Source organism: Lepidochelys olivacea (genome assembly GCF_965140295.1).
Source record: "Lepidochelys olivacea isolate rLepOli2 genome assembly, chromosome: 18".
Classification (NCBI taxonomy): domain Eukaryota; kingdom Metazoa; phylum Chordata; order Testudines; family Cheloniidae; genus Lepidochelys; species Lepidochelys olivacea.
This window is the reverse complement of record NC_140428.1, coordinates 23,694,796-23,721,136: the sequence shown is the minus strand read 5'-3', so window position 1 is coordinate 23,721,136 and position 26,341 is coordinate 23,694,796. Positions and strand designations below refer to the sequence as shown.

At 51.6% G+C, this 26,341-nt stretch overlaps 1 protein-coding gene across 2 annotated transcripts in view; it reads left to right on the top strand.

The window, feature by feature from the left end:
- Positions 1-8,547: 8,547 nt before the first annotated feature.
- The window catches only part of TMEM240 (transmembrane protein 240), a 28,664-nt gene continuing 10,870 nt past the window's right edge, over positions 8,548-26,341 (top strand). Inside the window, exons 1-3 of one of the 2 annotated variants that reach the window (XM_084651781.1) lie at positions 8,548-8,603; positions 9,617-9,907; positions 10,135-10,241. In XM_084651781.1, coding sequence (XP_084507907.1) covers positions 9,857-9,907; positions 10,135-10,241 — 158 coding nt within the window. In that variant the 5' untranslated portion in view covers positions 8,548-8,603; positions 9,617-9,856. Of the gene's footprint in view, positions 8,604-9,616; positions 9,908-10,099; positions 10,242-26,341 lie in introns of both variants that reach the window. The other variant, XM_084651782.1, reaches the window with a different exon arrangement.

The window sequence follows — 26,341 nt, the reverse complement described above, 5'->3', positions numbered from 1 at the left end:
TATTTCCTCCCTATCTTTGTTTTCAGAACAGAAGCTGGATACCTGCATGTTGGTTCCTTGTGATGAAACTAAAGGTCTCTAAAAAAGCATTAGAGAAAGTGGGGTTAAACAAATGAATGTGTGTTTTGAGGGTATGGCACTGAACTGGGACTTAGAAGTTCCAGTTTCTAGTCCTGGTTCTGCCAAAGATTTCATATCTGACCTTGGGCAAGCTGCAGAGTGTCTGCTCCTGACGTGAAATGCATTGAGGTCAGTGAGACTCCATACATGTGCAGGGATTTGCTTATGCACATCTCATTGCAAGAATCAGGGCCTTAATCTATTTCTGCCTCATTTCCCTGATATGTCACTTATAACCAAGGTGTGCTATGTGAGGATGAAATAATTACTTTAAGGCCTTAAGATACTATAATGACATGCCACAAGTAAACAGATGTGTTCCATATAAAGAATGGGAAAGTGTAAAACCTAGAAATAGGAATGATTTAATTATAAAAGGAAATTGAGTGTTTTTTGGATCTAAACATTCCCTCCCGTGTTATGGTCTCAAACAAGGTTAGTGTTTCTACTGGCAGGCCAAAAACTGACCAGTCACTGTTCATAAAGGAAAAGCAAAACATAATTGTATGGCTCAAACTGAGGGAAATGCCAAAGGTGAACAGCATAAACAGTGAAAATTAAGTAATTTATTAGAAGGTAAGAATGGAAAAAAGTGAAGAGCTACTGGTAGAAGATGAGAATCATATGTTTGATGGTGTCTCTTTAAAGGGAGCCTATCAAGGATTGAGAGAGGACTAGGTTTGTGTCCTTTTTACTTCTTTATGATGTATTATAAAAGGTGTTTGCTTATTTTAAAATGACACTGGAGTCAGAATCCAGATTCCTATGTTCTATTTCTGGTTCTCCCATTGACTTGCTATGGAGTCTTGGATAAAACTCTTACCCACCCACCCATTTCACAAAGACACTTAAGCATGTGCTTAAAGCTCCCTTGACTTCAATGGGATTTCAGCACATGCTTAAAGTTAAGCAAGGGCTTAAGTGCTTTCCTGAATTGGGGCCTTTGTGTGTGCTTTCCAATCTGTAAAATGCCGATATTTATCTACCTCTGTGAAACACTTTGAGATCTATGCATGAAAAGCCCCATGGAAGTGGCAAGTATCTACCACTTTCCTAATCTCTTTAACAAACCCAGTTCAAAGATGTATTTCTTAAAAGGTAGAATGGATGCAAGTCCAGTATCTGACCATGTTGCTTTGCACCCAGCAGCTCTTGTAGCTCTCAAGTGCAGCTTTCTGCCCCATCAAAGGCACCATGGAAATTCTGCCCCTCTTTGCCCATGCAAAGGCCAAGTCATGATTTGCATTAAAGTGAAAAGCCATGACCCTGTAGGCTGACGTGCTTTCCAGGAATGTCCTAAGTAACCACTAAATTATACTCTGATCATAGAAAGCCCTACCTCACTAAAATATCCACACATCATTCCCCCCCCCCCCCGCCAAAATGTAAAAGTTACAAACAGAAACCATCTCCTTGTGAATACATTCCTATGTCTAGAGGGGAGTTAAAACTGTGGCACTTATAAGCAGTATTGCTTGCATAGTAAATACATTTTCATTGTTTCTCTTCTCATCCTGTTTCCTTTTGTTCCTTGAGACTATTTACTTAAAGGCAGGATTTCATTCAACTTCATCTGCTTCTGCTCATTCATATGTTTGTGACATCATAGCTGATTGCTATGGGAATATTTGCAGGCAAAGAAAGATGGTTAAGATGACTCTAGGAGAGCTAAAGTGCTTAGAGATGGCCTCTTTAAGAAAGGCGTTCCATGCATCAATCATCCAGAATGATTGAACAAAAATGTAAAGCAGAATTATTGCTTCCGCTCCCTCACCTCAGATGGCATCAGCAGCTCTGTAGAGTTGAACCCGTGGCGAGCAGAAGCGGGCACAGTGTTGGGAGCTGTATCCCACTTCCATCTTCACTCTTTCTTTATTGTCCCTTCATAAAAACTGAGTAAGCATCTGAGGATATTATTGTACATGGCCAGTGAACATGAGTTTTGTTAGCTTTTATTTTAAGTGAGTGTGTATCCATATAAAATGTATATACATATCCAGGAGATCTTCAGAGGTATTCTTTCTGATTACATAGGAATATGCTATGTATATGTGTGTCTAGAAGGGAAGCATCCCCATTGCTCTAGCCATTAAGTGTGGATTCATGTAGAGAACTTGAACAGTTCAGCCAAAATTATTCCATTTGCCAAACAGCTAACCTGCTGTTCCTGCAGATTATGCATGAACCACTTGAATCCACCCTTCACCCCAGCTTTGCCTCCAGATGTACACAAAAGGCTTTGATCTAAAAGAATGCTCTGGGGTGTGGGATTCTACAGCATCACCCTCTCCTTTGTAAATTGTGCTTGGTCACTCAGAGGTGGAATTTAAACTGGGAGCAAATTTTTATCTCTGAGGCAGGAAATAAATTGTAATGTTAGCAGTCCTCCAAATTTTATGAGCTAAGCTGTATGCTGAAACATGCTTCATTAACAGCCACCTGAATGTATAGACGAGGAATAAGAGGGGCCCACAACCCAATGAAAAGTGATTCTAGCTGCCCTGTGCAGAGAGTGCTTTCCACTCGTACCTTGCTCTGCTGCCTTCTTGAGCTGTTCGTGTGCTGACGCATGTTGATTCTGAATTAAGTTATATGATGGCAAAGGAAAGATGTATTTGTACTCAAAGTGTTCCTCTGTTTGCCTCTAATGCCTTTCATCTTCATCAAAGCCCACAATAACAGGGTAGGGCCTAGAAAAACCCAAAAGGTTCCTTTTTAAAAAAAAAAAAAAAAAAAAAAGATCCTACTTGAGCGGTCTAAATCCAAGCAACCTCCTAGGCCAAAAAATGGCTTTCAAGATACAGATTAGACCAATGGGGATGAAAGGAAAAAAGGGATGAATTTCTGTTTAAGAATATGGAGACACTCCGTAAACCTAATGGATGATACTGGCACGAGAAAAAAATTTAAAATCACAAGTTTAAAACTTGCACATCATTGGGATGTCTGGGTGAAAGTGATTTGTAGTGGTGCAGCATTTTAATTGTATGGATATTCTGACATTACTTGAAGGTTTAACAAGAGTATAGATGGAAGAGCAGAGCTATCGATCTATATATAAAACCATCCTCACCTGTCTCGTCAATAATTGGGAAGCATTCAATCATTTTTCCTCATTCTGGAGTTGATGCTCTTTACATCCAGCTAGGAAAAATAATTAAGGGGTAATGCTCCTCGTGGGGTCTTGGATACAGTTGCTTAGCCCTCTGTTGGTCAGAATGGGTGGTGGTCCTGGTTAATCTCTCCAATCTGTATCAACCCAGAAGTGGTGGCCTGGAGTAAGAGATTCCTGGCAGTGATTTCTTCTTTCTAAATTTAGTGACTACCTTTCGTCAATATTGTTTTCACCACATTGCCTTCCCATGAAAGGCCTCATCGATTTAAGAATCTTTCATATCGATGTGTGTTTACAAGGCCTGGCTTCCCCTTGCTTCTAGAAGATTGTAATTATTTCTTGTACTTTTAAGTCATCTACCTAGGAACCCAGAGTAGTTCTTATCTCCCCAAGCTGAGTCCTTAGCAGATCACACCTCTAACTCCTTTGGGGATTTGCTCCCAGTGCCTGTCAGAGATGTGAAGTCGTGTGGGTTTCCAGGATACAGTTTAACAAGTCCCTCTTTTTACATAAGTTGCTTCTGATTCAGGGTTTTGGCTTTTTCTTTTGTGCTTATTTATCTTGACTTGTACATGAACTTCATAAGGCTTGGTGAAGGCCCTTCTTTTTGTCAGAAGCATTAGGATAATGTCTCGCAAATGGGCTTCTGGAACTAACTCCGCAACGAGAGACAAAGGTATTGTCTTGGGTCTATCTTGCTGATCTCATCCCTTACATTCTCCACACGTGGGCTTCCATTGCTGCCAGAAGACGTTCAAGGCACCAAGCAAGTGCAAATGGTGCAATAGACCTGTGTACAGTGGAGTAGAGAGAACTTTCCCTAGGATTGTAATATGACTGGAGACAATCCTGGAGTAAATTCTTTGGGTCTAGAATCCCCACAGGCTAGCTGGGCTCCTTAACCAGCTCGCTGCCAAGCAAGCCACCTACCTCCTATTCTTGGCCTCTTTTTTTCCCATGCCTACAGGTGCTAGGCAGGGTTCAGAGTGCTCAGCAAGCCACCAATTCTGGGAGCAGCATTGACGGAGAACCATTTAGCTGCAATGAGGGGTGCCTGCTGTAGGCCCTCAGTCAGTGAAGGGATAATGAGGAAAGCCTCTCGGCAGCAGCACTGATAAAGACAAAGCTCGACAGGTCAAACTGACCTGGCTGGTTTTTGTAGTGCTTTGCTGATGAAGATTTAGTGTAGTGGTGTTTTGTTTTTGTTTTGTCGTGTCTTCCCCCCACCACTTGGGACCAACGTTTCCTGTAAGCTGCAAGCACACACAAGCTCGCTGCATAATTGCAACTACCACCCATGTCACGTGGCTGGGAGCGTGGCTTACTCTGTGCGCCAGGCTCTCAACCTGCTGAAACTGCAGTAAGCAGCTCCTCACCCCATGGGGAAGCAGGATGGACCTACAGCTTGTGAGCAGTGGGGGGAAAGCAGGGGCTTCCGGGAAGGAGGTGCCCTCAAAAGCTGAAGCTCCTGGGAGGGGCTGGTTGTAGGGGTTCATGGGGTGTGGGGGGGAATACCTCTAGGCAACACTAGGACCCTTTTTGTTAGTGGGGGGTGGCTAATGGCTGTTTTTTCTGCACCTGGGAGGTGGCAACCATACTTACTCCTAAACTGTGGTGTGAACCATCCTGCCTTTGAAACTTGCCTATTGCAGACGTTCCAGCCCCATCTGAAATCTTCCCCTAGCACTTCAGCAGAGGGATGCTTCCTTAGCAGGGATCCTGCATACGAAGTCACACTTGGGAACCTAAATCAGTCTGTTCATACTGAAGACCAGCCTGAACTACGGAGTTTGGAGCCAGAGCAAGGTATGCTTTTCAAAGTTGGTGGGTCTCAAGATGTTAGATCCATCCCCATGCAGAGTTAGGCAGCCACATGGTGCTGGCCTAAACTTCACTGCCGTATGGGCTATCTTTGCCTTTACTGCTTTGCAGGGAGAGTGCTTAAAAGTGAAGTGCGAGACCCCCAAGTAAATGAAACACACAAATCACCTCTGACTATTATTACAGATTACAGGCCAGTTTTTCAGGTGCCTAGCACCCATTTAGACACCTAAATAAGGTCTAGATTTTCAAGAGTTCAATACCCAACACCCTGAACTCTTGAAAGATCTGGGCTCTGTTCTGGGTGCTGAGCTCTTCTGATGTTTGGTATTTTAGACAAGCACAGGTCATTACTTAGGGCCTGCAACAAAGCAGGAGCTTTCTGTTCTGCATTTCCCAGTAGCTCCCCTTTCACAGGCCTACCTTTTCCCTCTGGCTCCTTTCATCGTCAAAGGAGGAATTCAAGCAAAAGTGATGTGAGCCTGTTTCTCGTGAATGGCATGTTAGCATCTCTTGCTGGAGCCACACAGGGCAGCAAGATCTGTGGCAGCTTCCCACACGGGCATCTCTGCCAACCTACCAAAAGCCTGACCTTGTTTACCATTTCAGCCAATAGGGCTGGGTTTTTTAAGGCCTGTTTAAGGGTGAGAAGGAGGCATGTACTGTAAGCCTGAAAGGATAACAAAAAGGATAATGGCTGGAGTCTAACTGGTCCAAACGGGGTCTTGAGGTGCTTTGGTTTGAAAGGGAGAGGAAATGACCTTGCTGATTTGATTATAATGGTGCCAAACTGCATAGTGATTGTATAATGCAGACTACAGGTGCTTGTCTACATGGGAATGACAAAACTAGAATTGCATAAGGTGTGAAGATAAACTGCTATAAAGAGGAGCTTAGAGACGACACCTAGGAGACCACAAGGCACCATAATGTCAGGGTAAGAAACTGGTACAGGAGTGACTCGAGGGAAGAGCTCCACCTACCAAATTGCTGGCACCTGAAAATTGATTCCATCTAGCTTGTAAGGTTGGACAGGACCTCAGCTATGCCGGAGTGGCTGCAGGCCAGCCAGAAATCCCAAGCACCCACAATTCCTTGGGACTTGTTTTAGAGCCAACTGTTCTCTTCTGTGGTTTAGCTTGGTTGTTACTTTAGTGCTCTGCCAGTTATAGAAGAGCATTTTTAGCTGCATTACCCTCACAGAGGTCTGCAGATAGAAATTGTTTCACAGCTCAACGAGACATGAAACCAGCCCCAGGCTGGGTAGGGTGAGGCAAGAGACCTATAGATGTCACACTGCTCCTTTGGGAAGGGTGGAACTGAAATAGTCCACACAGCCCCCTTCTCCACCCATCTTTTGTGCCCCTTGCACAAAGGATCTAAAATATCAAATATTTTGTGTGTGCACTTTTCGTTTTCTTTCTTTAATCTGCAGTGCAATTTGTGTTCTAATTTAAGGACACAATTTAGTGATGTTAATTATGTGACAGTATTTTGGTCTCTTCCATACCCAGTAGTAGGTTAATGACTGCTCCTTAAAGCGTGGAGATTATATAACAAAGTCATTATAGATGGAAGGCTGACTGAATGCCGTTATGGGCCGAAGAACAAAAACAAAGAAACTACTTTCCCTAGCCCCACCCCATAAAATCTGTTTCAATCTCTCTAATAAGCTTCAGAAACAAATTGCACCTAGGTGCCACCAAGGTGAAAGTGAGCTCCAGAAAGGACAGGACTTTCATGATGAAAGCCCTATGTGTGAACATGACCTAACAACCTCTGAGCTGCCTGTTTTCACAGGATTTCCCCCTCTCCACACACATTTTTAAATACATTCAGAAGTGAAATTTTTGTAAGGAAATATCTATGCCAGGTGATCACTTGTTTTCCCTGAGAGTCCATGATGAGGTCAGGCTGATCCAGTGAGGTCAATGGAGTTGCACCAGGGATGAGTTTGGTGCCGCGTGTTCTGCTTTGGGTTTTATTATTATTTTATTATTATTTATTTAGAAACCAGGTTTTAAAAAACTGGCTGAACTGAGACAATGGCAATGTTTTTTTCTGCCAGGAGAAGAATGGAACCCTATGGGTCTAACCATCTTCTCACTCACACCTGTTCTAGAGGAGCGTGACTGTCTCCAGATTTACTGCAGGGTAAGAGAGATCAGAATCTGTCTCTATATTTTTAGAATCCCTTCCTGCTACTAATGTACTCTAAGGCACCACAGAAATTAATGGGCTTAATGTGCAGCAATGGATATTTAGATTAGCCATTAGGAAAAACTTTCTAACTTTGGGAGTAGTTAAATTCTGGGAAGAGGCTTCCAAAGGAGGTTGTGGAATCCCCAAAGTTGGAGGGTTTCAAGGCCCTGTCAAGGATGGTCCAGGTGGCCCTGCCTCAGGACAGACAGCTGGACTTGACTCTTCAGGGTCCCTTCCAGCCCTACATTGCCATGATCCCTCCCCCACCCCCCCCTTAGAATCCCTGTTCCCTATATGTTAACACAGGCTCCTTCTTCACCCTGCAGGTGGAGACCTATAACTTATGAGTAAAATAATTTGGGAGACAAGGCAGGAAAGGATGCTGGGGCCTAGTGGAGAGCAATGATCAGGACTGCCACCATCCCTTGGTTTGAAAAGAGGGTGGGGGGGTTGAGAGACAACCCTCTCCAAAAAAAGAAAGAGGCTGTCACTCTCTGCGATGGAAAACGGCCAGCAGAGGGCGATAGTAAGACAGGGAAACGCCACACCGAGGCCTATGAGGGACTAGCTGCCGAGGCCAAGGGGAGATCAGGTGGAGCGGGTCAGGTGTTCGCGTCCCGCTCCCGGGCTCCTCCCACACCCTTTGTAACATTGGCCTGGGCTCCTCAGGTCAGTTGTGGGCGTGGTGCCGGTGTCCCTGGGATCCCCTAGCAGAGAGTCGTCCCCCCCAGCTCTGCCTCCACTGAGCCTTCCCCTCTCTGCCATGCCTCCACCTCTGTGCCCCCCGGGCTCGCAAGCAAGCAGCTGCTGTGGGAAAGTCCCTGAAAAAGCAAATGCCTTTGACACCCTCATGCCCGCTGCGTGTGTGTTGGGGGGCTCGGCTCACTTATATCTGAGTCCTCCCCCCCCCCCACTACATCAGCCTAAATCAGGGGCTGGGGGTGTCCTTCGCTCCAGTGCCCGAGTCCCTCCCTGGCCGGCGCTGGGGACCGAGAGAGACGCGCAGGGGGGAGCGAACGCGATTAAAAATCGGGGCCAAACCCCCTTCCTTGCGCGGTGATCCAAAATTGTGCAGGGGGGCGGGGAGGTGTGTGTGTGTGGGGGGGGGGAGATGATGACTGTGGGGGGGTTGTGTGTGTGTGTGAGGGGAGATTTGTGGGGGGGGAAGATGACTGTGTGTGGGGGGAGATGACTGTGTGTGTATGGGGGGAGATGACTGTGGGGGGGGTTGTGTGTGTATGGGGGGAGATGACTGGGAGGGGGGGAATAAAGAGAAGGCAGCCGTGCAGCGCGCCCTCCCTCCCCGAGCCATGAGCCTGGCGCTGGATCGCAGCCTCCTCCCCAAGTAGGTAAATGCCTTTGATGGGCTGGGATGGCGCGTCTGTGTGTGTGGGAACCCGGGGAGGGGGGGGGGCGCGGGGAAGTAGCGAGAAGCCCCCCCCCCCAGCCTCCTTCCACACGCCTCCCTCCCTGCAACACCGCTCCGAAGCGCGGGGGTGGGGAGGGAGCGGGCCCGGGGGAGCCCGGTTTGCAGGGAAATACGTGCCCGGATCCTTTCTTTCTCCCCCCGCGGGGTGGGGGAAGGCTCGGGGGGGGGGTCACTTGCTGCCGAGGAATCCTCCTGCTGCCTGGAAGGGCTTTGTGCACGTAGGGAGTTGCAGGTCTTTAGCCCCCCCCCCCATTGCTGGGCTGCGTGGTGCGGCATACCGATTCCAGCTGCAGTCCCCCCAAAAGAGAAGCGGGGGCCGGGGAGGGGGGGCGCGGTGCAGCGAGCACCCGGCCCGGTCACGTTCGCTGCTGCCGGAGAAGGGGACGCGGGCGGGCAGCGGCCGCTGATGGGGACCGGGGCGCGTCTGGCCCCGGCGGGCGGGATCTGGCCCTTGGAGCAATTGACCAGGGGGAGCAAAGCCCCGGCATGACGCTCCCCGCGGCTGCACCAGCTGGTCCCTCGGTCTGATTTCTCCTCTTCCCTGCCGCCACGGGCACAGCTTTGCACCAATTGGTCGGGGATTTTTTTGTTTGGGGGTGGGGGGGGGGGAGGAAGGGAAGGAGGAAATGGAGGAGGAGGAGGGCGGGGGGGGTTTGTATTTTTATTTATTTATTTATTTTTAAACCCGAGCCTTCCAAATATTGACTGATCTGGCCACTTTCCTGGCGACCCACAGCCCCTTTTCCCCCTCCCCTGTTTATTTTGTGGCGGTTGGATCCGCTTCCAGTTGCTGCATGCGGGGCTGTGTGCGGGTGGGGTGTGCAGGGGTGGGGAAGCGTAGCGCGCCTCCCTCCCTCCGCTGACGGGGGGAGGGCGGGAGTGGGGGGAGAAAGGGATTTTTTTTTTTTTACCTGTCACATTTGTCCTAGAAAAAGACAGCGAGAGGGAGAGCGAGGCATTCCCGGCGCAAGGGGGACAGGAGGGGGGGGTGTTGGGGGTCAGGCGCCCCCCCCCACGCACCCCAGGATTGCAGCTTGGAGAGAGAAGGGGGCGTATGTGACCAAACCTGACCTCTGGGAATAACCCGGCCCCTGCTTTTTTATCTGTTTTTTTTTTGAGGGGGGGTGGGGGGAATAGACAAAACATTTGTCAATTTCCAGTTGCTGTCCATGAATGCAAACACCATGATTTTCATGATCCTGGGTGCCTCTATCGTTATGGTAAGAGATTTTGCTTATCACTTTATTTCCTTCCTCCCATCACATTAGCGTGTGTATCATTTATTTGGTGTGTGTGTGTGTCCATCCGTCCCTCCCATTAAAAAAAAAATTAAAAAGCAGCATTTAATATTTTTATGACTGCTCCAATCTTTAGCAACCAAACTAGAGTCAATGTTTTATTCCATCATCTAGAGTTGACCAGATGCCTTGGTTATGGGCTCTTACAGGCAATAGCTTGCTTGATGGACATGAATGCGCTGTTGGACCGGTTTCACAATTACATCTTACCGCATTTAAGAGGAGAAGATCGAGTTTGCCACTGCAACTGTGGAAGGTAAGTCACCCGCATGATATTCCTTATCCTCCTCCCTCCCTCTACTCATCTCATTGGAAAGGCACAGGCCAGGTTTAAGGAGCTCAGAGGGTGCAATCCCACCCGCACTAAGCATCCAGCAAGCAGCATGCAATGGATCACTGACTCCTAGGGTTTAGCATTTTGCATTCTGAATGTGCCTTCTGTGTATATCCACAGCAACCTTCTGCATGATCAGAATGAATTTTTTGGAGCAAGAGTTTGTTCTGAGCCTAGCATCCCCTTTTCCTTTTGTGTGTGTGTCAGCCCATGAAAAGTGAGTAACTTTTGCTTCAGCACTTGCCACGATTGTTCCATTGTCACCAGAGACCAGGGTACTTGTGTGTGTGTGTGCAATTTGGGGGGTGCTGTTTGTTCTGCTGTCGTTTCAAACAAATTGCCTCTGACTGCTTGCGAGACTCTCTGCTGAGGAGGGAATGATGCTCTCGAGGACAGGGTCACTTTGGGATCTTCGCTGCTGGTGTGTTTTAAATCTTTGACTTGCTTTGAATTCTTTGTGGCTTTTCTGTTTCTGAAGGTTATCTGGGTGCTTTTTGGGGCATAGTCAAGTTGTTGGTTGCAGCTGTTGTGTATTTGTTAACAAATCAAGAATGTAGGGTGGACTTTTCTTTAAGTAGCCCATTTTCAATGTAAGATGATAACTGGTGAATAAATCCACTCTTTATGATTGTGTAACAATGAGGTTAATTCCCCCTCACCCCACTAAAGAAAGTAACATTTCTTAAATTGTACATAGCCACTGCATAGCTAGGCGTTGTGTAGCTTGCGAAAGGCTGCTCTGTAGACATGGAGATTGGTATGTCTAGATCTTTAGAAATGGATATCTGCTGTGGGACCATTTTAAATTATTTTTCCAAACTTCTGTCTGATCCTCTTTTGCACTGTGTTACGGGCTGGGATGGGGTAATGATTTTCTGCCCATGGGATCAAAAGAGTATGATCTAATGCCTGCCAAAGGCCACCTCAAGGAAGCCCTCCACCGTCCTACGTACTGATTTTAAGGTGTCCTTCACTCACCGCTTTGGGCTGCTGCTGTAATCCAGCTGCAAGCCATTCTCGGGGGACCACACACCTTCATTGTCCTTGGGGAAGACTTTAGCTCTTGAATGGGGTGGGGAGGGGGTTTAACCCAGGGAAACTCCTCTGGCCTTCCATCCTCTCCTTTCATGGCGTTATTCTACCAAGGGGACCAGTGTTGCTCCCCTCTCGTGGTCTCTCTTCAGTTCTCGCCCTTTCTGAGCCATCCTCTCCAGGGCAGCCAGACACTGGAGGAGCCCAGAGCAGGGCTGAATGCACTCCACTCCCAGTCTGAAAATGCTTTTGTGCATGACGCCCCTGGCCACCCCTTGCCCAACGCGCAAGGCCTCGAGGGTTTCTCATGAGGCAGTGCATGGGCCTGGGGCTGCTGGATTTGAGGGCTATCTGAAAAGCGGATGGCTCAATGGCCTACTAATTGGGTTCATAACACCTCGATTCCATGGAAGCTCAGATGTGACCCCGGGTGGTTGATGCAGCCCATACGTGGAGTGCCATGTAGCTTTCCGCGCTGGGGCAGATGGTCGTTCAGGGTGACCTTAACATTCCCTTGGCAGTTGTCTTAAGAGGAGGAGTGTGCCCAGTCACTATGGCTAAAATATTTCCCAGCTCACCACAACTGGTGGGTGAAATGAAATATAGCTTGTGAAGTGCTTTGGGATCTTCTGGGATGAAAGAACAATGTAACATCTTCTTATTTCTGGCGTGTCCCTGCTGCCCAAATCTGATGGGTGTGTTCCTCTGCCCTGGAATTCTGCATGGCCCCAGCAGCACTATGTAATCAAACACACACATGCTCCAGTACCTCTCTTCCCAAACAGAGACACTGGTTAATTTCTTAGAAAGAACCTTTCTTAGAAAAGCATCTTCCCAGCCTCCTAGCACAGTCCCGGCCCTAGGAGAAAGGGGAGCAAAATTCTGGGAAATGTCACCAATTTCCTGTCCTATGAAGAAGTAATAGCTATTGTCAACACAAATGGCACCAGGCGCACACCAGTCCTGTTTGTTAGTGGGTTCTGGCTGTGTGTAATTGATGGGGGCCTTTGTATGTGCACTCTGGTTATCTATATGTAGGAGAGAATTCGAAAGGGCATCCCTGAGCTGTGGGAGCCAATGTGAACTAGGGGACAGAATAATGGACTGAAATCCTTCACCTCCAAGCTCCGCTGTTGATTCACCATGTGGCTTTGGCAAATTGCTTGGCTGCTCAGTGCTTTGGTTTCCCCCTCTGTGAAATGGGGGCAGGGTGGACCTGCCTTGTCAGATTCATCAGTTGATGAAGTGCTTTGAATACATGTGGTCTGATCTGCAACTGGTGTCAATCGGAGAAGAGCCGTTGAAGCCAATGGAGCTGTGGTGATCTGCGCCAGCTGGGGATCTGGCCTGGGCTGTGCCATGTGAGTGATGCAAATGATTAATTAAAGGATTCTGCGTAAATGCTCTAGTATGAGCCAAATGGAATCCTTCTAAACTAAAAATCCTGTGGCTAGGGCTGTACTCCCAGGAACGTGAGTGACTGGCTAAGCAATGAAAAGGACAAGGGAGAAGGATGACATCTGAGTAAATTAGAGGCACATGCTAAGGGGAAAAAGTGCTGAGATAAATTTTGAGGGTTTTTTTTCTCACCGTCTCTCCAGCTTTGTCAATAGAGCTACTGTCTTGCCAGCTAATGAATCCAGGATTGTTTTTCCCTCTTCAATTTGGGGAGTCCGGTTGTATTATTTTCACTGGGATGGGGAGTGAGTGAGAGTGCCTTCTCCACAGAACTGGCCTTGCATGCTCTCGGCTCCCAGTCTGCCTGGCCCCTTGGGCACATCCCAGAAACAGGAGGGGGCATCTTTCCCACAAGTAACAAGGATCTTCACTGATCTTGTGTCAAATAGGAGAGAATCAGGAGCGTCCCCTCCTCCACGAGGAGGTGGTTTGACAACGATGAATAATTGTTGAGCCTATGTGCTATGTCCTATGTTCCCTCCACCGGCGCCTCCAATCCCAGGAGAAAACAGGGCAGATGATTACGCAATTATGGGCCTATCCCCGAAGTTTATCATCCTGAGAAACACGTCTCAGTACAGCGGGGTCCTGCCTGCGTGCAAAGATGATATTGTGAAATCAAGTGTTTCCAGCAGCCCCTGTCTAAGCCACGCATGGCTAGTGCTGTCCAGCATCACCTGATGATGGTTCCTCATCCCAGCTCTAGGAGCCACCTTCCCGAGCAGAAGCAGGAAGCTGGGGAGACCAGATGACTAGGGGGCTGGTGAGTGGAGATGGTTCCTTCCACCTCTAGCTTACTTAGCTCAGGTTGGGAGTGACCGGAAACTGTCACCATACAATGGCCTCCTTGTGGCCAGTTCGGTGCCTAGAGGGGAAGTAGCCTCACTTTGAACCCGCCACCCCCTCAGAAACTCTGTCAGTGCTGTCAGCCGTGCCCAACACTACAGTGACTGGTGGGGGGTCCTTAGAGGCCAAGGACTGAATGGGCCATGGAGACCGAGCTCCCCACTGCTGCCTAGGGGAGACCCTGCCAGGTCAGGACTGGGGGCCCTGGGTGATGCAGTGTGTGTGTGTGGGAAGCAGCGTGGTCAGCCCCATCCCTGTTCTGGGGCAAAGCCAAGGGCTGACGGGCTGCACCATTAATATGTGAGAGCACCCGGCCCCTTAGGGGGCTTGACAGAAGGCACAAAAAGACACTTGTTAGCCTTTTGCCAATCTGTATTCTCCGCTCAGACCTCACCTGTTGTGAGCTGAGGGGGGTGAAAGCGAGGCGAGCACGTAGTTAAAATGCTCCTTGGTCTGTCTGTTCTCTTTTCTTCAAGCCTCCCTAGGCAGGAAGTTGTGTGTGTTGGAAATGCAGCTGTGCTTTCTGCCGTTAGCCAGTCTGGACGCTCCATTCCCAACTCCCTAGGCAAGAAGTTGCGTATGGCGGCATTTGCAGTCCTTAGTCTCTCTCCCCCCTGTTCTCAAGCCCCCCACAACAGTAAGCTATGAGCACAGACCCTGAATCCAGGCTTCCTGGTTGTTGTCTGTCTCTGGTGTAGCAGTGGCAAGAAGCCCCATGAGCTGTTGCAGTGGGCACCCCCTGGCAGTGCAAGGCTCATTAATGTCAATCATGCAAAGGTACAGAACTGGGAAGCATGTTCTGCCTTGATTGCCCGGCTCTGCGCAGGGTGCCTCTTGTGGGGCGTTGGCTGTTGGCTGGAATCCGTGGGGTTTTGATAAGTCCTCTGTAAACTCCACCTCCATCCTCAACCCCACAACTCCATGAAAGGTGGGACTGCAGGGGCTCTGTGCTCCAGAACAGCATCCCTTGGGGGCTGGGGGAGGAGGAAGGTTTAGCTTTTATGTTAACATTTTGCATCGTGTTTTGGTCACCTCTTCCCTGCTCCCTGAATGTGCATGTACCTAGGCCCTTTTCATCCTTCCCTTCAAGACCCTTCCCCATCTCTGCTCATCCTGTCCTCCCTCGACCCCTCCTCATCCTCTTTTCCCCCTGCCCCCTTTGGGCTGGATCTGTTAAATCCTCTGCCCACAGAATTGCCCCGAGAGCTCGGTGCCTGGCATTTGCAGCCCTCTCCTTCCTTCGCCCACCCACGGCTCCGCACCGCCTCTGCATGCTGCCCCGTACGGCGAGGGCAGCCACTCGCTTCCCGTGTGCAGAGCTGCCTCCTCCTCCCGCCCCTTCCCAAAAATCCTGCATCAGTGAACCCTTGCTATGCTGCTTCCCCCATGGCCAAGGTCTCTGCTCCTTCTTGGGCCTCAGCTGCTGGCCTGCGTAGCGTCCGCGTCGGAGTGAGCTCATGGACCCTGCCTTTCTTGCATGTTCTATTCGGCACCATGTTGTTTATGGTGCTGTACGAATAATAGTGGCCGTGATGGTTCCAGGGAATATCAGGCCTGGCCGGGCATGTCAGGGAATTGGAGCCAGGTTCGAGTGCGCGGCTCAGGGGTTACCCTCCATTTGCCTCTAACTTCCTACCGAGGTCAGGGTTCGAATGGTTGGTTTTTTTAAGGGGTCGTTAAGCAGTGCCATGCAACCACCACTAGAGGATGCCCAAGAGCAGCTCATGCTGCACGTTGTCCCTGGGACTAGTAGCCCCCCCCAAGCTGCGTTTCAGCAGGATGGCAGGGGTGGCAGGCAGAAGGATGCTGAAGGAAAGCCCGTTAGCTGGTCCTATTGCCAGGGATGCAATAGCAGCTTCCTGACAGCGGGGTTATCACCTCGTATTCGCTGGGGCTCGCAGCCCGTCTGGGGTGTGTGTGTCTGAAGTGGGGGGCTGAGCCATCCTGCATGGTTACAATAACCTTGCTTGCAAACTGTTGCGGGGACGGGGGTGGAATCTCAGGTACAATCTCCGGGGCCTGTCTACACTGATGGGCTGTGACCACGCTGGAAAGGATGGTGAGGGTCATTCTTCCAGCAGGATAGCGCTGGGGACCAGGCTCAAGTGGAGGGGTGGCAAATGCAGTTCGACCCCATTGTGCAGCGGAGAGAGGGAGCCATTCAGCTTGGGTGTTCAGAAGGGGTCGGGAGTGGGGGTGCAGAAGGGGAATAGATTTATAGCTTATATGGCCAGAAGGGACCATTGTGATCATCTGGTCTGCCTTCCTCCAGAGCACGTAGCATAGGGCTTCCCTGAATTCATTCCTCTTTGAATTTTGAATTCATCGCCCCTTGATTTTAGAAAGTGCTGGGATGGAGAATCTCCTACAGTTCTCGGGACCTCGTCTGAGTGGTTAATCCCCCACTAACTAAGCACTTGCACGTTCTTTCCTGTCTGAATTTGTCCTTCTTCAACTTCCAGCCATTGGATCTTGTTAGACCTGTGTCTACTAAGTTGAAGAGCTCTCTGTTATCCGATAGCCGGTCCCTGCGTGGCTGCTTACAGACCGTACTCAAGTCACTCCTTAACCTTCTCTTTGATCATCTAACTGAGCTCCTGGAGCCTGTCACTATCAGGCAGGTTTTCTAATCCTTTAATCATTCTCATGGCTCTTCCCTGAACCCGCTCCAATGAACAACCTCCCTCTCGGATTGTGGGTGCCAGAACTGGACGCTACATTCCGGCCATGATCGCACCAGTGCCAGATACAGTGGGGAAATTAAAAAATCACTCCCGGATGGTTCCCTTGTTTCTGCAGCATTGCATCGGAGCAATGCACTTCATGGTGGGGAGCTGGCAGGATCCTCGGGTAACCAGCACAAACCCAGCTGGCTGCCAAGCGGGGCCATCACTCTGGGCACAGAATTCCGAGTGGGACGGGCTGTGTGTTGGAAGCAGTGGGGTCGAACCTGGGACCTCAGGATCTAAAGGCAAGACCCTGTGTGGCCTGAGTGAAAAGAGCCGGCTCTATGGACCAAGGGTGTTGTGGGTTGGTCAGTCTCTGTCGCCCTGCCACTACTAGAGGGGGACAGAGGGCCACCCCCCTTTAACCTCTGCTCCTAGGGGCTTTGCCTGGCTGTACTGGGGTTTGCCCTGGGAGAGCCTTGACTGGCTGTAGCAATCCCCACAGCAGACACTGGGGAAAGAGCCCACTGGCTGTAAGTGCTGAGCTGGGCTGGTTGTCAGGTATGCACATGGTCTCTGCTGGGGGCACAGCAAGCGGATGGGGGAGCGGAAGTGGCGGGGATTTGGCTTTGCTTCGTTTTGCACCCCTGGCAGGGTCATACTCCGTGTGTATCTTTGTCCCCCTCTAGTAGCTGATCCAGGTAAGATGCTTTTTCCCCACTATGCCCTGCTAAAGGAGTGAGTCCTGTAGCCCAAGCAGTAAAGGCTTGTGCTTTTAGCACCACAGGTTGCTGGTTCGAGCCCCGCTCTTGTACATGGCAGGCCTTGGAAAATATAGGGGTGGCTTTATTTCAAAATAGAATGAAAATGTCATTAATTGGGCTGCGAAAAATAGGAAGTGTTGAGACATCCCCCTGTCTCTTTAATATAAATCTCCAGGCCAGCCTAGCCTGAGCCCAGCTCTGAGCTTGTGCTTGGGTGGAGTGTCTCAGTGCTGCTATTGGCCCCCAAGGAGCTGGGGAACCCGTAGGATGTGGGTCGGGACAGCAATGGGAAATGAGCACGAGCCTGCCAGGCCCCCGAAGCAGAGCAGCCACTGTGCACACGGATCGCTCACCCCACAGGAGCAGCTAGACAGAGAGATGGAGCAGGGTGTTACTGTCAGGCCTGATTAATAATAATCGATAAGGCTGCAGGTTGCTATGAGAATTGCTGCCCTGGATGAAGTGGTGGGCACCCAGGGGTTAATGGCATGTGCCCGCTGTGCACTGGGTGGGTCAGGACAGAGGCGCATTGGCAGAGCGGTGGGGGTGGGGGGCTGGAGGACTAGGAGCAGGGGGTGGGGGTGGGTCAGGACCGAGGTGCACTGGCAGAGTGGTGAGGGGGTGCAGGACTAGGGGTGGGGGTGGGTCAGGACCGAGGTGCACTGGCAGAGTGGTGAGGGGGTGCAGGACTAGGGGTGGGGGTGGGTCAGGACCGAGGTGCACCGGCAGAGCGGTGTGAGGTTCCCATACTGGACCAGCAGTGCCCCGACCAGTTGGGGCAGCGGGGCGGTGGGGGAGGGGGCTGTTTGCACGGTGCCCGTTTGCCCGGCCTGCCTGCACAAAGCCTGGCTCCGGCCCACGTTTGCTGTGCACAGGTGGCAGGTGGCGACAAAGCCTGGGAAGCGCAGCTGAGTGGGGAAGGGCTGGGCCCAGCCTCAGCCATCACTCAGTCTGTTCGTACCTAGCCCTGCGTTGAATGGAGACATGGCAGCTGGAATAGCACGTTCTCCTGATAATGCCTAGTACAACTCAGTCTGGTGGAAGAAGCCAGATCCCCAGCTGCTGTCTCTGGATGGAAGCTTCGAGTCGGACTCTAAGTCTGGGATGATGGAAAGAGCCCTGGAAAGGGGATCCTGGGAGGGGGAGAAGGGAAGGGCTCTGTATCCCTGGCCCAGGGAAGCCCAGGCCGGAGGAAGAGCTCAGCCTCCTGCACTAGTTAACGTGGTTGTGTCTCCATAGCCCTTGTGTGTGGAGGTGGAGCTGAGGGAGAGCCCTGGCTTCCAGCTCCCTGGACGCTGGGGAGGAGTTTCCAGAATCGGAACCTGGGTCCGCATTTCCCAGCTGGGGCCACGGTTCTTTAATGGGTTAAACCTGCCCCCAGCGCTGAACGCGCCCAGACACCAGGGGTTTGAATTCTGGGATCTAACGTGGCTTGGACCTGTCTCTAGCCGGGTTGTGATGTTCAGGGGGCCTTTAATCCCCATGGCCCCATCCTGGTTGGGAGATACTGGCCCAGGGAGACCCATCTCAGGTGGGGGGCCTGGAGCTTTGGATGACAATCAAGTAGCGAGAAGTGTAAGTCACCAGCACAGACATGGCAGCTGGACTCCAACCCGGATACACAGACAGCCTCTCTTAAGGGACTTGAATCCTGAGGCGTGGGCAGACCGAGGGCAGCCGTGCTGGGGAAATTCCTGGTATCCTAGACTGACACAGGGCGGCTTTCCCAGGAAGGGGGTAACTAGGCAGTGTCTGCGTTACGTTCAGTGCGCGGGCAGCAGGCAGGAGCGAGGTGACTGTTCTCTTCTTACCCTGGCAGCCAGTGGGTGGCTTGGCACCAGCCAAAGCTGCAATGGGATGCAACAGCGTTCTGCTGATGTCTAGTGCCCGAAGGGTTAATCTGAGGCTAGCAGGAGTGGGAGAAGGGGCTGGTGTAAAGAGAATAGAGCCCTTCAGTGGGGAACCCGGCTCCAGGACACCCTCCCACTGCACTTCCTGCTGTGGGGAGGGGAGCTGGGAGCTGCTGGATAGCCCTGGCCTGTGAGTGTGCGGCTCAGCTGGGCACCGCAGTGTGTGGGTTGGAGGGGCCGGGGGTCCCTTGCCGGGCTGGCTGCGGGGCCGTTGCTGTGCTCGGTGACGTGACTAGCTATGTGGAGAGCTGGCTTTGGACTGCCAGGGGCAGCGTGGTGTGGTGAGATGTCTGGGGACTCAGCGACATCCGGTATGTTTGGTACCGGTTGGGGGTGGGCGCTGGGACCGATCGGGGCTGCGAAGGAGAAGGGTTTGCGTCGCAGGCGGGAGATTTAGGTCAGTGTTTGTCATTGTGGGAACACGGGGGGTCAAGCTCCAGGTCCCTCTGTCAAGGTGGGTCTGTGTGGGTCACCCCCTGAAGGCAGGCTGAGTGCAGTGGCCCTGGAATGGGGTATTATATGCGGCCTGCCTTGTTAGAGGCTTTGGGGTCTGATAGTCCGGGCAGGGGAGACTGGGGGGTCAGGACTCCTGGGTTCAGTCTGCGATGCGGACTCTCTGTGGTTCGTTTTCCCCCTCTGGGTTGGGGATGAGCCTGGCCTGCTTCCCAGGGCTCAGACTCGGGGCAGAGTGCTGGGATGGCAACCCCGGGTGAGAGGCACAAGGCAGATGGCACCCGCGACACTGTCCCTCAGCACCGCCAGCTCCAGCTACCCCGCTAGCCCTCAGCTGGGCGATGCAGCACTGGTTGCCAGCCCGGGCCAGGCAGCAAACGAGCCAGTGTCTCAGGAGCAGGACCATCTCATGGTGCCTGCGAGACAGGGCAGCGTATTGGTCATTGCCCGTCTATAGCACCTGAGGCGGGGAAGGTCTCAAGGCCCGTTATGGACCAAAGGGCCAGTTTCTGCCTCCACATCCGGCAAGGGCGATTGCGCAGCATTCGGCCCCCGTGGGCCCCTCCTCGAAAGCTCGGCAGCTCCGAAGGCTGAGAGGAAGTGCAGCTTTGTGACTAATGCACTGTGCTGGGACTCAGGAGATTAGCTCCCAGCCCGGCTACCTCCTCCTCGAGTGCCCTTGGGGGAGGCACGTCCTCTCTCTCTCTGCCTCCGTTGCCCACCTGCAAATGGGGGTGACAGCACTGCCTTGCTCCCTCGGGCCCCTCTCGGCCGTGAGCGCCGCGCCTTGAGCTACAAGGCTCTGGCTTTCACTGCGCTGCTGAGCCTCTGTCCCCTGGGGCCTTGTGGAGCCGTTTACCCCGGGCCAAGTGGATGGGAAATGCCGCTGTTCTGGCTGGGCATGGCACCGCTGTGAATCGCTGCCCAGGGGGGCGAGGCAGAGGCGTGCCGGGCCTGCTAGTTGCACACAGGGGGTGGGGGTGGCGGGAATCTGAGTGACTGGCCCAAAGTCGCACAGTAAGGCGTAGCGGAGACTGGTAGTGGGGACTCCTGTCCCGGTCCCCCAGCTGACCGTGCTTCCTCGGCAGGGCCCGGGGGCAGTTGTTTTTCAGCAGTTTGGCTGGCCCTGGAGGCTAACGGTGCAGATCTCCAGGGTGAGCCCTCCTGTGCCGTGATGCTGCAGGGGGGTTTTGTTGCTGTCGCGGGCGTGTTTTCATGCCACAGGATTGAAAGCTGCCAACCAAAGCCCCAGAAGCTTCCTTCCGTCCTGCTGCAGCGCTGGAGTCGCACAGGCCAGGTTTGGGCACGGGGACGGCCCGTCACAGCCCTATCGCAGCCACTGCAGCCCGGAGGCGTGACGTCATTGCCACGCAGGCCTCCAAAAGGATGGGGGAGCGGAGCCGAGCCGAGGCGTCAGATTGCGCTGACGTCCCTGCTGGGGAGGAGAATGAAAAGACACGGACTGTTTCACGGCCTTTAAATGAACAGATCAATATGGTTTTGCCGAAGTTCTCCCCTAGCTGCATGCAGCCAACCAAGCCAGGAGGTACGGGATTGAGAGGGAGGCCCAAGTAGACAAGGTCACTGGAAGGAACCTTTGAGCTTGTCTGCGCACCGACTCCTCGTGCAGCTTTGAGGAGAAATCACCAGCTGCTTTGGTGAAGCTCTCCTGGTTCAGGGTGTCACTCAAGCATCACTGTGCCCGTGTGTATCCGACACCGTCTTTCGGGGGGAATCCCAGCTTGCTTCGAAAATCAGTGACGACACGGGAGGATTGAGACAGGTTCAACCGCAAAGGTGTGGGGCTGGTTTTTAGGGTTGAATTTTTTTTTTTTTTACTTTTGCCAATTTGGGTGCCTAAATGAGACCCAAGAGTGTTGGAAAACCTACCTTGTAAACCATTTCAGAATCACCGCCGCTGGCAATAATCTGACCTTTCATTTCGATAGTACGCTCCATCCCTGCAGCAGTCTACAGCTCGACATGGAGGGGTTGTTCACCTACCACTGGAATGCAGCCACCTCGGGGGGTGGGGTGGGGGGGTGGCAGCACTTTAACAGTTCACAGCAATCTACAAGAGTTGCTTCGGAAAGGTAACGGAGAAGCATCCTGCGTCCAGTGGAAAGTGCAGGATGGATGGAGGCTGGCTGTAATTAGCTAAACTGGAATTTGTCCTGGATCTGTTGTGAAAACTGCTAATGGATCTTTAATGACCAGGAACTGGACCTTGATTTATTTTCCAAAGCTTTTTCAGTTCACCTTTTAAGAGATCTGGACAGGACCTCATGGTGTCTTTTTAAAGACCTGTTTGCTTTGCCAGGGTGGGGTCTTTTAAAGCATGGGGAAAAAAAGTGATGTTTAGTTTGTGGCCCAGAAAGTTTGGATATCGGCTCATCTGGAACAAATGACCCGTCTCCTAGACAGCACCTTATTGAAGAGACACGGCCCCATAGCCAGGGGAAAGCAGGAGACATGGAGGCCTGTCTGACCTGGAGAGAGGTCACGAGAGCCACCTGTGAGCCAGCCTTTCTAATGAGTAGATGGGGCCGTCCCCTGGGCAAGTGAGCCACTCAACGGCCTCTGCTCGCCTTTCCTCGCCCCAGGTGTAAATTGGGAGGGGCGTGGGGCTCCCAGGCTGTGTGTGCTCCATGTGAACGGGGCGCTCTGCGCCCGGGGATGTTCCCTGAGTGGTGGGAATCACTTGCCAGGGGCCTGTGCTCTCTCACACATGCGCAGATGCTGGTGTTGGGAGGTGCTCTTGCCAAGGGAGGCATCTCGCAGCAGAAGGTTGGGAGGGGGGGCCTGACTCCCTTATGTCTTCAGCCTGCCTACCCCCTGCTGTTGGTTCTTCTCCTGCTACGATCCCGCCCCTCAGCCTGTACCGTACACCCTCCAGCACTGCCATTTCCCCCCGGCTCTGAGTTTGGCCCCACCTGTGATTCACTCACCAAGCACCTTTCTCTTGTTTGCCATGTCCAATGCCAGCTCCTTGCCCTGGTCCTTAAAGCTCCTGCCCTGCACCCACTGCATGGAGAGTTTCCTTTTTAATGGCTGCGGGGCTGTACTAGCCACTGGGCCAGCAGCTAACTGACACCAGTCCCGGCTTTTTTGCTGCGGCCATGTCAGTGATGCCTGTAAGTGGCATGTGGAGAGACCGACATAGCCACTGCCACTGTACGGGATGTGGGGAAGGCGAGGCGCCTGCTTTGCAGCCCAAAAGCTTTGCCTTTGCGAGTGCTGAGAGAGTCCTTGGGCTGCCCTGCTCCGAAAGCACAGCCTCTGCTGAGCAAGCCCCCTTTCCTGGCTGCCCCTCGCCGAGCGGTGCCGAGCTGCTCCAGGGCACAGGGCACCCCCAGTGAGCCTGGAGTGGGCCTGGCCATATCCAACCCCTCTCAAGTCCCAGGTGAGTCTGGTCTGTGAAACTTTGGGGCAGCCCACAAGGGGGCTGGGTGCTTGCAGCGTCTAAGAACTGGGTGACTTCAGATGCCACTCTTGGGAAAACTAGGCCATGCTGCAGGTCGGTGGCCGAACACAGGAGTCCTGGCTCCCAAGCCCCTTCTCTAGACTGTAGAGGATGCTGCCCCATTCCTCGGGGGGCCGTGCTGACTGGCTCCAAATACTAGTTCAATCCCCTTGTGCCGGAAAGGCCCCAGAGTGTGACGTTACACTCCATATGTTTTTCATGGAAATATGCTAATGAGTGTGAATATAGTGTAACTGGAATACGTGTTATGCAAAAGGTCTCTTGTAAGGTATCATTACAATGCTTATAATCTACTGAGTTTGGTCATCCTATTGTACGAATGTATCATTCTTGTATCTAAAACTAGGAATATGTAGCATAACTCTGAGGTCCTATTGTAATTATGGAAAGTGTGGGCCATTGATGGTGGCTTGGAATCTTGATGGCTCCCATTGACTAGGACAATTGGTTGTGAATGGCTCTGTTTACTTGCATACCTTCCTGGGTACATGCGGGCCAGCCTTGGAAGAATGGAGACTAGGGGTCTCACAGGCCATGTGACCATGTCATATGATACTGGAATCCATCTTAAACCTGGTGCTTTTCCATTTAGAAGGAGGGGTGGGAACCCAGAGAGAGACAAAGGATTCCCGCCTTGTGCCAAAGGTATAAAAGGGGGTGGAACAGAACGAAGGGCGGGCAGTCATGAGAAATCCCCGAGTTACCACCTCAGCTGGAACTAACAAGGACTATACCAGGGGAAAGGATTGGGCCCAGACTAGGAAGGAGTCTAGTCTGTGAAAGAAGCTTATTGGAACATTTGAGGATGAGATTTTACATGTAAAGAGGTTCTTAATGTGTTAGGCTTAGACTTGCGTGTTTTATTTTGCTTGGTCACTTACTTTGTTCTGTATGTTATTACTTGGAACCACTTAAATCCTACTTTTTATACTTAATAAAATCACTTTTGTTTATTAATGAACCCAGAGTAAGTGATTAATACCTGGGAGAGCAAACAGCTGTGCATATCTCTCTCAGTATTATAGACGGCGGACAATTTATGAGTTTACCCTGTATAAACTTTATTCAGAGTGAAACAGATTTATTTGGGGTTTGGATCCCATTGGGAGCTGGGTGTCTGGGTGCTGGAGACAGGAGTACTTACTGAGCAGTTTTTAGTTAAAGCCTGTAGCTTTGGGGGTGTGGTTCAGACCCTGAGTCTGGGTTGCAGCAGGCTAGCCTGTCTGGCTCAACAAGGCAGGGTTCTGGAGTCCCAAGCTGGCAGGGAAAATGGGCTCAGAGGTAATCTCAGCACATCAGGTGACAGTCCCAAGGCAGTCTCTGTGAGCGAACCCATCACACAGAGGGAGTGTTAATCTGTCCCCAGGGGTGTTGGAGGGATGACCACTGGCTGCAGGTTTGCAGCACCAGCAGGTGGGAGCCAGACATGCGTCAAGAGCAGGGATTTGCCAAACTGAACCTCTCCCCAGAGCTCCGATGGGCTGTGTTATGCTGGGCGCCACCAAAGCTGTTCCTATTTGTGCTGGGGGCCTGATCAGCAGGGGCAGGAGAAGCTGTTATGCCCTCCACCCCCTGCGAGTGCAGAGGTGACTCTCCAGACTTACTTCGCATCTAGCACACGGTACCAGCCTGTGGTCCCTGGGCCAGATTCAGATCTGCAGGGGACGTTCTCCAGCCTCCACCCCCTTGAGCCATCTCGTCCCGTTCCTTTCTAAAGCTCCCGTTTCGTTCAGCAGGGCCCCTGGACCTTTGTTTTATTAATAGCGCTCTGCGCTTACGTATCAATGTCTCGTGAATGATACCGCCAGAGTCCCCGACAACTGAGGCTGGAATGGAAACTTCATCAGGTTCCCCTCCCCCTGCCAGGGTTCCAGCCAATTTGCAATAAAACCCCCAACCTGTGAATTAGCAGCGAGACTTGGCCCTTTGTGCCGGACAAAGGGAACATGATGGTATCTCTAGAACTGTTCCTGGCAAGGGTGCGTGCTGTGCAGCCCCACAACCCAGTGCGCGGCAGTAATCAATGTTATCTCCACGGCACACTGTTCCTCTGATAAACCTCCGGTGTTTTAAAAAACCTGTCTGAGTGTTAGCAATCACAATTCAAAGGCCAAGCGCTGGGGATTCAAGGTGTCCTGAATTGGCACTGCAGCTTGACTTTCTGGGTGCGCTGGTGCTGGATGGCTTGTCTTTCAGATGAGACGTACAACTGACGGCCCGGGCACCTAGGATTTCTGGCACTTTAGAAGCTAGGTATTAATCCTGCTAAACTTCAAATCCAGGGTGCAATTTTGCCTCCTTCAATCCCCGCCCCTTATACTTTTCATTGGATCAACGCTTAGCATAGAGGATTCCTGATTCTGATTAGGACCCCCTAGGTGCTATTATATTACAAATAATAATTGTTGTGTGGTTTTGCTGAGTGCTGTTAAGCAATTGCTGCGTTCCACCCCAGAGGTGGCTGCATTTCAGTGGTGCATGAAGTGATTTCAGGTGGGCGGGGCGTGTGTGTAATCTGTAAGGCATTTAGGATCCCTGCGGATGACTCTCCCAAGAGAAACATAACTGCTAATGTTGTTGTAATCTATGGTTTAGATGCCTTTGAGGATTCCCTATCAACAGGTACAGTGGAGGCTCCTCTGAGTTTGCACTCTCAGAACTTGGTGAAATCTCATTTTTGGCTGAAACAGAAGAAGAAGAACTGAAAATGCAAATAGAGGGGAAAGTGCTCAGTACTGCCTCCTGCAGGTAGAGTTCCTTCCAATGGCTGCACAAGAGAATTCTTGCTGGTCAAGTGGTGTTGAGGTTTGGAGTGAGTCTCAGTGAGTGCAGGGTGCACTGGGCATCTCGCCTCTCCCATACCAGAGGGGATGTGAAAGAGGCAGCTGCTTGCCTTCCCTCTGAGTAACCGTGCTGGGGAGAATGCAGGCTCTGACCTAGGCTAGGTGGCTCTCAGGTGGCAAAGGAAATGCCTGCTTTGGAGCAGCTTGTGGGAGGCTGTCAGCTGTTCTCACCTGCAAATTTATTTCTAAGCTAAGTACAGGTGTACTTGCCCCAGCTGCATGTGAACACGTGTGTGTCCCTTGAAGCCCTGAATGCCGGTTTCCACCAGAAACAAAATCCCAAGTCCAGGCTCTGGTGGCTATTGACGATCTGGTGGCTCTTTCCTTGAGTAGGCTGTCTCTGTGATGTCTTGGGGGCAGAGGAAGGCAGGCTCCACCCCAGAGGTAGCTGCATTTTCAATGGGGCTCTGTGTACCAAGGGGAATCCTGCTTCCGTTCAAGTCTAAAGACACAAGTTCCTATAGAGCCTATGACCTTATTCCCGACTGCTGGGGGTACAACGGCAAGGCAGTAGGCACAGAACCCCCCAGAGTTTTTCTCTGGGGGGGGGGGGAAGGAGGGATATA